At 35.3% G+C, this 14,846-nt stretch overlaps 1 protein-coding gene across 3 annotated transcripts; it reads left to right on the top strand.

The window, feature by feature from the left end:
* Positions 1-485: 485 nt before the first annotated feature.
* Positions 486-14,100, top strand: LOC116350588 (microtubule-associated serine/threonine-protein kinase 3). 3 transcript variants are annotated; one of them, XM_031782438.1, is made up of 18 exons: positions 486-2,033; positions 4,745-4,789; positions 5,210-5,373; positions 6,233-6,448; positions 6,573-6,869; positions 7,411-7,551; positions 7,627-7,854; positions 8,041-8,151; positions 8,232-9,121; positions 9,193-10,406; positions 10,470-10,765; positions 10,876-11,273; positions 11,350-11,477; positions 11,557-12,394; positions 12,467-12,558; positions 12,629-12,829; positions 12,916-13,340; positions 13,408-14,100. In XM_031782438.1, exons 3-18 carry the CDS (start codon positions 5,281-5,283, stop codon positions 13,690-13,692), a joined length of 5,853 nt encoding a protein of 1,950 aa, XP_031638298.1. In that variant the 5' UTR covers positions 486-2,033; positions 4,745-4,789; positions 5,210-5,280; the 3' UTR covers positions 13,693-14,100. The 3 variants fall into 3 exon arrangements, with proteins under 3 accessions (XP_031638298.1, XP_031638290.1, XP_031638306.1); XM_031782430.1 differs by having other exon boundaries at positions 4,745-5,373; XM_031782446.1 differs by having other exon boundaries at positions 487-2,033; positions 4,745-5,373; positions 12,629-12,817.
* The last annotated feature ends 746 nt before the right edge of the window (positions 14,101-14,846 follow it).

Here is a 14,846-nt window from a genome sequence, read left to right as displayed (position 1 = left end):
GATAGTTGTTCATTTTTAATCGAATATATAACATATCGATATGCGAATCTATCTCTTTTACTCATTCTCTGATTATGGAAGATACCCTGAAAATGAAAGACGGACAAAAAACAACAACAACACGATGTCGATCACGGCGAATTCAGTTGTGTCAAATGTAAACATTGAAGAAAAACAAAATCGACTGACAATATATTTAAAAATGGCTGCGCTCGTTCGAAATTTTGTGTGTGTGTATCGGAGACACATCGGTGTTGGTGTGCGTGACGGTTCCGACTTTCTATCGATGAAATACTGAACGCAATAATATTGTTGTTTTGTTATGCCTTTCTCTCTCATTCGCTCTTGCTATCATATGCACATCTACACATGCACATGTTCAAGCTTTGGTCATCGATGCAATAACGATATCTATATACATATATATTGTTATGATATCTATAAAGCGTATTATTGATATGTTACAGAGTGTAATGATCTGTGTGTGGTGGTGCGCCTTTTAGGTAGAAGCAAAGTAAAAAAAATACTGAACAAAAAAGAAGAAGAAGAAGGAGAGGCGAGAAACATACATAGAAATAGCAAACGAATGAGCAAAGAACGTAGGAAAATGTGAAAAAGTGAATTTCCGACAGTGAACACAGTGTGATTGAATTGAGAGAGGCGAAAAAAAATAATGCACACATTTTCAGTAATATCACAATTGCTTGCGGTTCATTGGATTGAAATGTTAAAAAAAATCTAGGAAATCCACGACGAGAAAAAGAATAATGACAAGGCCGGAGTACTTTGGTATTTCTCTATCAACATCAACATCATCACTGTCGTCTCTATCGTCGTCGTCGTCATCGTCATCTTCGTTGTTGTTGTGTTAAAGTATTTAGTGTGTGAAAAAAAGGAGCTTGTTTGTTTTCATTTTTTTCGCTTCTGTTTCTTGTATTGTTTATTTATACATTTTTTGCAAAGACTCGCAACTAGAAGAATCAAGAGACACAAAAAGTGAGTCACAAGTGTCAATTGTCAGTAAGTGTGTGTATATGTGTATGTGCGTGTGTGTCTGCGTGCGCGAAAGAGTGTTTGTGCATTATAATCTATATTGCAGCTGAAATTTACACGAAAGTTAAACAACAACATTACATCTGCGACTTATCGAACCTCAGAGCAACAAAAAAAAACAATTCAACAAAATCATTTTGCGAGTGGCTACATAATTTTCGGGTGCCTGACATCGGACTAAACCAAACGAAAAAAAAAACTAAAATAACAAACACACATACACAACAATTGTTTTGTAGCTTACAAATGTCATTGTAATTACTGAAGTCGTGCAGAGAGCGAACGAAATAAAAATATAGATATATATTACAAACAACAACAACAAAAAACCCATTTGGTCAAATGTTTGTATGGAGATAGAGAAATAGCAGAAAAAAAGGTGTGAATTGTGATTGAAACGATCATAATGTGATGCGACACAGTTTTGTATAATTTATTTGTTGATTGTGAAAAATGAGAATTATTAAATGATGAAGAGACGATGATTGCAATGAGGTGACACTATTGAAATACACCGTACCAAATCATACATACATATATCGCGAAAAATCATTGTCGCTAGTGTACGATAGAAAAAAAAATCATATACACTCATTTAAAAAGAGAAAGAACAGAAAAAGTCAACACTCCGAAGTGTTTAAAATAAAAGAAAATAAAAATAACATACAAGAAAAAAAAACTGTGATAATTTCGAGAGAAGAAGAGAAGAAAAAAAGACGTACAACGTACGTAGCAGATGCAATTCAGTCACATTCAACAAAACCGATATATATATATATATATATATATATAAATCATGGCGTGTGAGGTGTAAAATTGCATTAGAGTTGATAAAAGCCAGAACGAGAAAGCAAAAAATAAAACGAAACGAGAGAAAAAAACGGCAACGTGAATAAAATGTGTGAATTGTGTGCTATCTGCTGACCACTTGCAGTGTCTCGCAACACACCGTTTCAATGCTCTCAACATTTCCACAAAAGGTATGTAAACGGTAAATGAAAAAAAAAAAGAAAATAAAAATAAACAAAACCAACGACATTTTTATTCCGATGCATTTTCAATTTTTGTATATATTAATCGTAATTACAAGCAATAAAATTGCAAAAAAACACAGCGATCAACGACAATCGGGTCGACCGAAACAACTAAGACAAAATTATATGTATATAATTATATCTCTCGCTTCGTGAACGAAATAAAAAATGGTAGAAAAATGAAAGATGGAATTAGCATAGTTGAACGAACAATCGAACAAAAGAAATACAACACACGATACTGCTCCGTATAATGTACAGCGATTTTGCAATATTCATATTCAATAGTTAATTAAGGCAATAGGTAAATGCAAAAAGAAACAAGAGAGAAAACGACAACACAATGCAATTATCACGTCACACAAAAATTGTCATCGAAAGTGATTGGTTTTTGCAGTATATGATTTATTCGATTTAGTTTTAGTTTTTGTTTCTCTCATATTTTTTTTTGTGTTTGCTTTTGAATATCGTATTGTAGACAATGCAAATCTATAAATGGTTACATGGCCTCCCACAAGATGTAATGTGCCTCTACTTCATGCGCTCTCGTCTCACATGCATTTTAAAGCAATTTGATAATTTCTTCTCTTTTTTTTAGTAAATCGATTTAACTTGTATTTTCGCTGGCTGCTCTTGATATTTTCATTGGCCAACGACGAATACTTCTAGTGATTCATTCTTACATTGATATTGAATTTGAAAATAAACAACAACAAAATCATATCGCAATGCTATTCACAAACGCAAACTCAGTAGCGGGAAATGCGCAACGAAGGATGCCGCGATTTTTCAAAAAGGTCACACAACCACATGCATGTATACATATTTAGTTAACGCATAGGAAGGAAAGCACATTTCCAAACATTTAAATACACAAAACCAACGCCAAGAATCAATATCAAGGACGAACGATTCGTTTTCGCCCTCTTGCCTTTGCTTTCATACTCTTTCTCGCTCGCTCACTCGCTCGCTCTCTTTCTGTCATTTTCTGCCTCTGTTCCACACACATATTCTTTTCATTTTCTGGCCTTTTTTCGTGACTCGAAAATCAAGTTGACATTGTTCTTTGCACAAATTGCATCTCACCAAATTCGTTTGGCTGATTCACTACGCTACAACTCTTTTTTTTTATTTGCAAATTGCCGATCGTGTTGTTGTCGCTGCTCATGTTCGATGCAACAAATGCTCGATCCCATTAATTTTATGCGAGACAATTTTTTTTTTCATTTCAAGCTTTTGCCTATTTCGAAAACTAAAATTATCATGCGACTAAATCAAAGTGCAAATGAACAGCTAATTGCAAATTAGAAGGAAAACGTGTCCATGGCATAAAATCATTATCCACACACACACACGCACATATATAAATAAATGTGAATTAGAAACAAGAAAATGTATAACTTTAGTTGATGTTTAATGACAGGTATAGATTCAATAAGCACTTTGATTTTTGTTCGATGTCGACTTTGTTCGGATTGTTCGATGCAAACAATATATATATATAGTGCTTCAGACGAAAATGCTTATCAATTGTATTGGACTGGACTATTTGTGTTGACATTTGTTTCTTCGTTGCTGACAAAACATTGGAAAAATACACAATTTCTATCAAATCGTCGTTGTTTTCAACAGAAAATCAAAAACAAACAATGATTATTTATATTTGTATGATATTGTTATTATTTTCGGATAAAATTCATATCATCAATATAGCGACGTATCTAAATGGTGTCTTTGCATACAAATCAAAGTACAAGCTCACTTTGATATCTTGCGTATTGTGCGGCGTATTGTTGAATTAATTGTTCGATTATACAATCAAATGTGAATGACAAACTTATCTCTCTCTCGCTCTGTTTTTTGTAAATTGACCGTCGGAGCGCATGCCGATAGATAGAGAGATAGAGAAAGAGAGACTGTTTACAAATTGACGATGGTGTTATAACAATAATTACAGAATTTTATTTACATATATGCAAATTAAATCTCGCGTAAATTGTGACAGAAAACTATCTTAAATCGATCGGGCCGTCCAAATTTGGATTGCACGCTCATTCAAGGGAAATTACATGGATTCACTCAATCATATACATACATTTGGTGTATTTCAATGCAAACCATAGTTATGCGCGAGTTCATTCAATTTATGTGCATTCAATCCAAAATGGAAAAATAGCAAATAAATCAATTTCAAATTTAGAAGAGAAATGAAAAATACGTTAAGGCAATGATTAACATCTCGTCTATACAAATTTGATTAAATCGCTCGCGTACAAAACATCAAGTGTAAATTCAAATCAGAAGAATTCACTTTACACAATTCATTCAACGGTCGCGCGTATGCAAAACAACAAAAGAAATTCTCAAGAAGTATAATTAGATTCACACAACGAGCACGGAATACGAATACCCATTGACGAATACCTTTTTTTTATCTTTCGTTATTTTTGCAAAAATATTCTCTCATAAATAAATGATTTGCATTTCATTAGACGGCTGAAAAGACATAAATAAAATAAAAATATATTGCGCTTATTTTTGTTTTTCCCTTGTAAATATTTTTGAATTTGTTTACCAAATCTCCAATGAAATATTCTTTTTTTTTTCTCCCTCTCTCCCTTTTTATTTCTTGATTGAATAACAACAATCAATGACAGTGGTGTGGCGCAGCAATTCTGGAATTTACAACCCAAAAGATACAGGTGAAACACGAAAATTGTGGATATCCGCTGAATTTTAGTTATATTCGGAATTTCGAATAAACAATTGTGTAGATGAACATGCAACACAAAAGAGAATGAAATCCATATGAAAACAAAATAAATATATATGCATGTTTAGAAACTTGTGTCAAATACTCACGAAGAGAGATAACACGGCAACGAGAATCTTATGAACAATGTGCTAAATACGACATGTACTCACATTTTTCTCTCACACATATAATGGCCATTCTTTCTGAATGTGATAGCGCCACGACAACCAGCATCTGAATAAATGCTGAAGCAACCGAATTAAACGAAGAAAAAATAATAATAATAGAAGAAACATCATATTCACAACAAAAGAGAAATTTAGCAACAACCTAAATCTCTCTTATCAATTCCAATTTTTTTTTGAAGATATACACACAAAAAATTTACTACAAAAGAAACACCAATTGATGAACCAACGAACTTTTTGAATTCATAAAATGAATTATCAGAAATCGAACAACAAACCGGTGCCATCATCAGACAATAAAAACCAAAAGGATGCCAGCAATGAACCCATCAACCAACAACAGGTTTGACACTTTTATCTGTTCTTATTTATTTTGGCTTCATTCATTTCTTCGCCTTTTTTCAAATTAGTGCATAGAATTAAAATCTGAAAATTATATCGAAAATCCGTGTGGTATGTGGTAAATATTGAAAAAATATGATGCACATCAACGAAGACGATGAACAAAAAAAAAATCAATGCTATTTTTGGCCTGTTTCGGTAACATTTGGGGAAGGGGGGGCCATTTCCGCGTCAGTGATGATAATAAACGTTTTAAAATAATTGATATATTTTGAAGTTTCCAAATTTTACATTCCATTGATCATGCATTTTTAATAGCATTTTACCCATCATAGTGATAATAACCCGAAATTAAATTATTTTCGAGGACATGACGTGCATACAATCTCAAAAACAAACACAATCATGATAAAAATCAATAAATGAAAATCAAAACAGAATATTTTGGGAAACATTCAATTGAGAAAAGAAAAAAAAACAAAACTTGAACGGAAATTAATGAATTGTAACTCGATGGTTTCCATGCAGTTTGAAGAAAATGAATGAAAGCCAATGAAAAAAATTTATCAATAACTTTGCCCGTTTTTCGATCAATTACATCAAATTAAGCTAATGGAATTGACGGTATCGAGTGAATGTTAAGGTCTGCCAAACCTTGTCTGTGTATTATTGCAAAAGTTTAATCGATACTTTTCTATATGTGGATAAATTTTGATAACAATTGAAAATAGAAAAAAAACCGGTTCATATGTTTTGTATTTGTTTAAATTAATTTTTCTTCTTCTTTCCATCTTTTTCGTCAAATAAATTAGTTAATTTTCATTCTATTTTATTTTGTTCAATTGTATGAATAAATGCAGAAGCCAAATGTGTCTGCGTCGGCTGTCACATCGTCGCCGACGTCATCGTCAACAACAATTATACATCGGGCGAACAAAGTGTCATCACTGGTTAATAACCGTCGGCCACAGTCCATGCTTTCAGCTCGTGCACTAATGTTCGACGAACCATCTTCGGTGTCATCATATGACCGTGATTTATTGAAATTAAGCACATCACCCAAACAACATCACCAGGTAAGTCGATCAATTTTCACTAATTGACATTAATGCTTGACATTCACTTTAGGCCCATGGAAAAGCTATTCGAATTCAATGTTGAACTAATTAAATTGAATGAAAAAAAAAATCTAATTTACAGCAAATATCTCAGCCATTAACGCCACCATCGTTTCGCAAAGATCATTTTTTGGTGAACACAAGTGGCGGAGCATCAAGTGGTAGCGGTGGTCTATTTAAATCAGCATCAGCTGTATCGGTTGGCCGTGATTTTAGTGGTTCAGTTACACCGATTCAACATCAACGGAAAATTTCCTATCAAAATTCACATCTATTTCGATCGAGTGGCAGCAGTTCATCACGAACGGAAATTTCCAATTTGATTCGAGTTCGGAATTCACAACTTGGTAAATCAGCACCATCTTTGTCACCATCATCGGTAAGCATATTTTATTCAATCTTTTTTGCAGCCGAGAGATTAGATGGTAGTTTTGGCTGAACAAATTATTATCGATCCTCTTTTGAACACATTTTATTTACTGTTTTGATGTAATAAGAAAATACTGATTGTTATTCGAATCTATTTTTTTTTGTCAAATTGATGAGTCACATTTGTTAATGCAATTTCAAAGCTGAGCAACACAATTTCGCTATTTGCTATGGTAATTTGATCTCTCGAAAGAATGTTTCTTTCAATTTGTGATAAGTCACGCGCTGGAAAAGCAAAAATCTATTTGATGCACACCATTATTTTTTTCATGCCATATAGATAATGTGTGTGTGTTGCATGTTTGATGAATTTCAAACGCTTATCAATTTTGAGAAGAAAAAATAAACCTATATTCTATCTTGATAATCTTCATAACGTTAATTATGGAAATAAACATAATGAAATTAAGCTGTCGACGGCATTTGATGGCGTTATTTTTAAATTGATTATATTTTATGTATTTATTATAAATTTTTTTTAATTGTTTCAGCGTGAATCATGCGCGGCACCATCACATTCCACTGCGGCAGTTGCATCAATGTTACTGTCAAACACCAAAAGATCAAGCGGATTCAGTGCAACCGGTTCGGCCGCTTTGCCATCACGAAGTGCAGCTGTTGCCATACATCGAGTAAGCAATATGACCATTATTTTCTAATTTTTTCCAAGATTAATTTATATTAATTGCGATTGATTTTGATTGTAGTTATCGTTGGGTGGACATCACAACTATACAACATCACCGCGATCACATTCGCCAATTTCAGCGAGTCCGGTGGATAGCCCGCGCATCAATTCGCCGGCAAGTAATATGCAATTTCCATTTTTGCCCATCAAAAGGATATCGAGTTGCCGGGGTGATGGTAGACGATGGTCTGTTGCATCTTTGCCATCTTCCGGATATGGAACAACTCCAGGAAGCTCGAATTTATCGGTAATAAATATTACAAAACAAAAATATGTATCACATTCATAGCATAGTTTTTATAACAATTTGGAAAGTAATTTAACAAAAACATGGTCCAATTGATAAAGACAACAACGTTTGAATATCATTTGTTTTTTTTTAGCTTGAGTCATGCTTTAAATAATTCTAAAACTTTTTTTTTACTTTTATCAGTCACAATGCTCAAGTCAAGAGCGTTTGCATCAATTACCAAATCAACCAACTAACGATGAGCTCCGGATTTTGTCACACCATTTTTCTGGCGCCAGTCCAATCGATCAAATTGTAATTTCAAACATTTTTAATTTTTTCAAAATATTTCATCATTTTTTTAAAATTCATGTATTTGAATATAAATTTTCTAGCAACATCAGTCAAAACTGTTGAAACACCAAAATCAAATATCACAGCAACACCAAAGTCATCAACAGCCGCATTCAATATCCGATGTTGGTTCCGTATCGTCGGGAAATAATGGTGGCGAAACGCCAACATCAGTAAAAGATTTTGAAAGTAGCGGCGGACGTCATTCGCCGATGCATCGTCGGCCACGTTCACGTAGTTTGTCCAGTCCAAATCGATCTCCATTGGTTGATAACGAAATCGCAATGATGAATATATTGTATAAAGAACGTTTTCCAAAAGCCACACTTCAAATGGAAGAGCGTCTAACGCATTTTATAAACGAAAATAAGTATGTGGCCAGTGGAAATTTTCGTGATTCACAGCCAATTGTACGTTTTGTACATCATCAAGTACTCGAAATGGCACGAGATTGTTTACATAAATCACATGCAAAACTAATAACCAGTCGATATTTCTATGAGATGTCCGAAAATTTGGAACGTTTATTGGCTGAAACAAAAGAAAAATCACCCGAAGCAGCTGCCGAACTAACCGGTGTAATTAAAAAATTGCTTTTAATCATTTCGAGACCGGCTCGATTGCTTGAATGCTTGGAATTTGATCCCGAAGAATTTTATCATTTGCTTGAAGTGGCCGAAGGTCAAGCACGATACGCATTACAGGGAATTAAAGCTGATATACCACAGTATATCATACAGAAACTAGGTTTAAATCGCGATCCAATCGCTGAATTACAACAGGAGCTGCGAGAATGTTCAATTGGTTCGAATAGTTCAAATCTTGAACAGTCTAGCACGAATGTGAATAGGGAATATAGTATTGACGATGCGTCACGTGATGCTGATAAATCAAATGCAACCACTGATACAAAATCCGATTCAACATTCATGTGAGTTATTTTTAACCTTTTTTTGTTAAATCAATAAATTAATTCAAATCATTTTTATTTTGGGTTTTTAGCCGATGGAATGATACAACTGTAACAGCCGCTGGTAATATTAGTGGAATTTCAGATGATGGCAATACGTCACCGAACGGAATTGAAAAATCGAACAATTTCTTCACATCATCGACACCAAAAAAGCAAATCAATGCCGGACAAAACACAACCAATATGGATGTTACACCGAAAACTCAACAAACCAACCAAACATCAACACCATCATCAGCGGCAACGACGACGTCGGCGGCGGCAGCAGCAGCAGCAGCATCGGCTATTGCTGCAACAACGACGCCAGCAATAATGCCAAACGAAACTGATTTTGAGGAGTTAAAACTTATCTCGAATGGTGCATACGGTGCGGTATTTTTGGTGAAACACAAACAAACACGTCAACGATTCGCAATGAAGAAAATCAGTAAAAATAATCTAATTTTGCGTAATCAAGTCGAACAAGTATTTGCTGAACGTGATATTTTAAGTTTTGCTGATAATCCATTTGTGGTTAGTATGTGCTGTAGTTTTGAGACGAAAAAACATTTATGCTTGGTTATGGAATATGTTGAGGGTGGTGATTGTGCCACATTATTAAAAAATATTGGCCCATTACCGCCAGATATGGCGCGTTTTTATTTCGCCGAAACTGTGTTAGCTGTTGAATATTTGCATAGCTATGGTATTGTTCATCGTGATTTAAAACCCGATAATTTATTAATTACGGCCTTGGGACACATAAAACTAACCGATTTCGGTTTGTCGAAAATGGGTTTGATGTCATTGGCCACAACGCTATATGAAGGATATATTGATCGTGAAACGCGTCAATTTTCCGATAAACAAGTTTTTGGAACGCCCGAATACATTGCACCCGAAGTGATTTTGCGACAAGGATACGGTAAACCGGTCGATTGGTGGTCAATGGGCATTATTTTATACGAATTTCTGATTGGATGTGTGCCATTTTTTGGCGAAACACCTGAAGAACTGTTTGCGCATACGGTCAATGATGACATTGAATGGCCAAGCGAAGAGGATTGGGAAGTGGCCGAAGATGCAAAAGATCTCATCACAAGCCTTTTGCAACAAAATCCACGCGAACGACTTGGTACTGGTGGCGCACACGAAGTCAAAGAGCATTGCTATTTCAATGCCATCGATTGGAATTCATTGCTACGACAAAAAGCTGAATTTGTGCCACAACTTGCAAGCGAAGATGATACAAGCTATTTTGACAGTAAGCATTTGTTTTTTTTTCTTTTCATTTTTGCATGGAAATAATGGGGTTTTTATTTTGTAGCACGAATGGATCGATATAATCATGATATGGGCGGTGAAGATACCGATGATACCGATGACTTCCCTTTAATCGGCTCATTTGGATCGTACTCGCCGCAATATCGCAAGCACAATTCCAGTTTGGTACAAATCAATTTGCCACAACAATCGCTTGACGAATCAATAAATACAAGTAGCGGAAGTGGAACGGCATCGCCAATTTCAACAAATTTAAGCCAAAATGCAAATGCAAATCAAACCATTGCCAATTCAACAATTGGAAAGGTTATATCAACGCCACAACTCCGTAAATTGGATGTAAGTTTTATTTAATCGTTTTTTTTTATTTTCAATTTTCTATTTGAAACAGAATATGTTTTTTTAATGGAAAAATAATCACATACCAATTGTTTTTTGTTATTTAAAAGGTATGTCGAACGACTGCAATGAAATTGCCATCGACGCCAGACACCGATTATATTCCATCATTTGAAAGTGAAAGTGGAACTATTCATCAATATTTCAAACAGCAACAATCAACATCACAGCATCGTCCACCACTGCAGCATCCGTCTGTGATAGCAGCAGTGGCGGCCGATATTCCAAAGGATCGCAAGCTCGATTCGCCAAATAAGACAAATCCAAACAATAAATTGAAAGCGGTTGCAAAGACAAGCAAAGTAGATGCATTGAATGTTAGCACCCCGGATTCGTCGCAAACAGATAGCGATGATGTATCACCGCAAATTCAACGCAAACGAAAGAATACTCATCAACGTGATATGTTGCCACGTTTTTCCATTTCCATTGAGGATGAATTCAGTGGGTGAGTAGTGGTTCCATTTTATTTCCTTTTTTATCCCCTTGCGTGCAGGCTAATATATAAATTTTAAATTACACAGACAAGATACCGAATCATCACCATCAAATACACCACAAGTACCAGGCCTACCAACTGGTGCCAAACATCGGTCTCGATCAGTGATTAAAAGTGCATCAGCACTTGGTCTATCTCTGCTCGTGTCATCGGGTATGAAATTTGTTCATTGGAAATATCGATAACAATAAAATATACCGTGTTTAATAATTATCAATTTAATTCTTGACAGCAACCGACGATGCATCAGGTGGAGTTGGCAAGATTGCATCGAATACATTGGAAACGGGTGATTCGGAGAAATCAATTGAACAACATATTATGCAATCGCCATCCGGCGGTAATATGCCGATTTACAGTACAATTGCTGGTGCTGGTGGTTCAAGTACGGCATCATCGCGTGACACATCGCCATGCCGTGAATTGTCGCCATTGGTTACGAATCTAAAACCGCCAATAATAATCAGACGTGAACCAAGAGGCATTGGTTTCACCGTTCATACAATTCGTGTGTACTATGGTGATACAGATTTTTATACAATGCATCATTTGGTATCGGCGGTCGATGAACGAAGTCCAGCATTTGAAGCCGGATTACGTAAAGCTGATTTGATAACACACATCAATGGTGAACCAGTACAAGGTCTATTTCATACTCAAGTATTACAATTACTTTTGACCAATGGCAACAATGAACATGTCACATTACGGACAACACCACTTGAATACACAAGTATTCAACCTGGTGGTCGAAAGCGTGATATTCATCAAAGTAAATTGGCTAAAAAAAGTGTCAGTCGACAAAAGAAACAACGCAAAGATACGGAGAAAAAACGAAAAACATCATTATTTCGACGGATTAGCACGAAACGTGCATCGGCCGAAATGCAACATTTAAACTCACTACCATCGCCGGGAAGTGTTACGCCGAGCAGAAGCTGCCAATCATTTTCACAAAATGTTTCCGGTCCACGTGAAGAGAACACCACCACAACAAAAACATCCTCTTCGCAATCATCATCACCATCAAGCTCGGCACCAAATACACCAACTGCTAACGCTGCTCATGGGTAAGTTCATTTTTTTTTTTTCTTTGCTTTTCATTTTAAAACAAATCTTCCAATTATTCATTTATTTTATAGTTTTCTGGGCGGATCATCACATTTATACCATCATCAGTACCATCATCCATCTCGGCCCTCAACACTGCACGGACTCAAACACAAATTGCATGGTATGTTCGATTTTAGTCGAATTGCATTTGAATTTTTCAATTAAATTACATTGTAATGTGACATTTTCAGGCTATTCACCTAGTGCTGCTAGCGGTGTTACGACCGGAAATGTTGCAAATAATTCAACAAATCGTCGAAAATCGGTTGGTCACATTCCATTGTCGCCATTGGCACGTACACCTTCACCGTCACCATTGCCCGCATCACCAACCAGATCACCGTCACCTCTTGCATTTCCAGTCATTGTTCATCAACCGGGTAAGTGGCCAAGTAAGTGGCATTCCAATCAAATTAGTTTTTTTTTTTAAATTCTTGTGCACGATAAAAAAACATTCATTTTCCATCCCTTTAAATAGGTGCATCAAATACAACACAATCGTATAGCCCCGGTTGTGCCTTACCGAACAATACAAGTTTGAATAGTTCCTTAACTAGCAGCGGATCAAATACGCCAAATTCAACATCAACAAATATAACATCGAATACAAGTAGCATTACAACTATATCTGGTGGTAAAAAATCGTCGTTTGTTCGGCCAAAAAGTGCCGAACCAAGTTCACCATTATTGCGACGAGCTCTATCGCCGGATCGACTTCATCCACGTAGTGCGGCTGATGCAAAATGTTCAATATCACCGTTATGTTGTACAAGCAATGCTATGCCAAGCGTTACCTCATTGAATATGCATGCAGCCAATGCGGTAATTGGATTGAAAAAACAACGCAATCAAAAAAGTTCGGGAAATATTTGGCGTCAAAATATCACCACAAAACAATGCGGGGTATGTATTTTATATTTATTTTGATTATCAAATTTACTCATTTCTCTCTGTTTACTCATCACAACAGGAATTACACAGCACTCTGTCAGATGGAATAAATTCAAAGCATGATCAACAAATGAACGATAGCATTCAATCGAATGACTCGCTTTCAATTCGTGATGCAAGCGATACCGATTCTTTGAAATTGCAAACATCACAATCAACCGGACAATCATCATTGTCTTTGACGCTATCATTGCCCAATCAATCTGAGCTACTGCCGATTGCCGAAGAAAAAGACTCACCGGGAACATCAAAAGCTGAAACCGAACTGGAAAATACGTCAGAAAAGAAAATCGATAAAAAATAAAATGTGAATTGATTCACAAATGTTTGACGATTTGAACGAAATGGCATAAATTTGCCAATGATTCTAGTCGAAAAGGGGAAATACTTGCATTTTCCTTTTACAAATGCATCTAATGAAAAGAACAAACAAACAAATTAAAAAAAAAACACTATACCCTTATTTAATCGTATACCGTACATTGTACATTGATCAATTATGTAGAATTCAAAAAAAAAGCACGAGATATTCTGAAAAGCATCGTGTGAGAAAAAAAAATATTTAAGCGACGCATGCAAGTGAAAAAATTCATATTTATTGTAGAGTATTGAAAATCGAGTTTAAATATTAAACTTCAAAATCCCAATTTGCTGTAACCACGAAGTCAAAACAAAGTATTGCACATTCAAATAAATAAACCATTTAAAACAATTGCAAATACAAATAGTTTTTATTTGTTGATTTATGATATAAAAATACCATCATGTAATCAATTGATTAAATTATTAATTTTAATCTATTTTGGATTTTTTTTCTTTTTATGTTCAATTTTTCTTTTTTTCATTTTTTCGATTTTAATATAAATTTCTTCAATATTTATATCATGCTGCAAAAGATCATTCACTAAGTTTAATTTGAGTCTTGTTTCTTCTGCAGAAACTGCTATTAATTTGTCACCATCAGCCACGTCTTCCGAGCAGGTTACTTCATTAAATTGGATGTTTATTTGAGATTCGTTGTTATTGGACACAGAGCAAGTTGGTTTGTCAGAATTTTGAATGGAGTTTTTTTCATGATTCGAACTATTTGGTGCTTGTCTTTGGTAATAAAACCAGGCACATTTTCCCTTAACCACTGTTGCACTTTATTTGCTCGATGTGTCATCTTGCTGAAACTCCCATGGCTTATCACCAAACACAGTTTCGGCATGTGGCAGAAAGTTTTTGCGCAATATTTCTTCTTCATACACAGCTGCGTTAATTTTAACGCCTTTGTCAACGAAAACAAGGGGAAATTTGTGACCGGCCGAGACGGCGCCCCAAACCATGACACTTGACACATTTTGAAATCGTTCAACGACTAAATCATCTTCAGGAATGTCCTCAATTGTCGCTGCATAAGCGCGATCATTTTGCACATTGAGACTCGGCTGCAAAAGGAACAACTTTTCATCTGAA

The sequence above is a fragment of the Contarinia nasturtii genome, unplaced genomic scaffold (genome assembly GCF_009176525.2).
Source record: "Contarinia nasturtii isolate CC-2019 unplaced genomic scaffold, AAFC_CNas_1.1 Cnas_scaffold_129, whole genome shotgun sequence".
NCBI classification, from domain to species: Eukaryota; Metazoa; Arthropoda; class Insecta; order Diptera; family Cecidomyiidae; genus Contarinia; species Contarinia nasturtii.
This window is presented reverse-complemented; position numbering and strand designations above follow the sequence as displayed.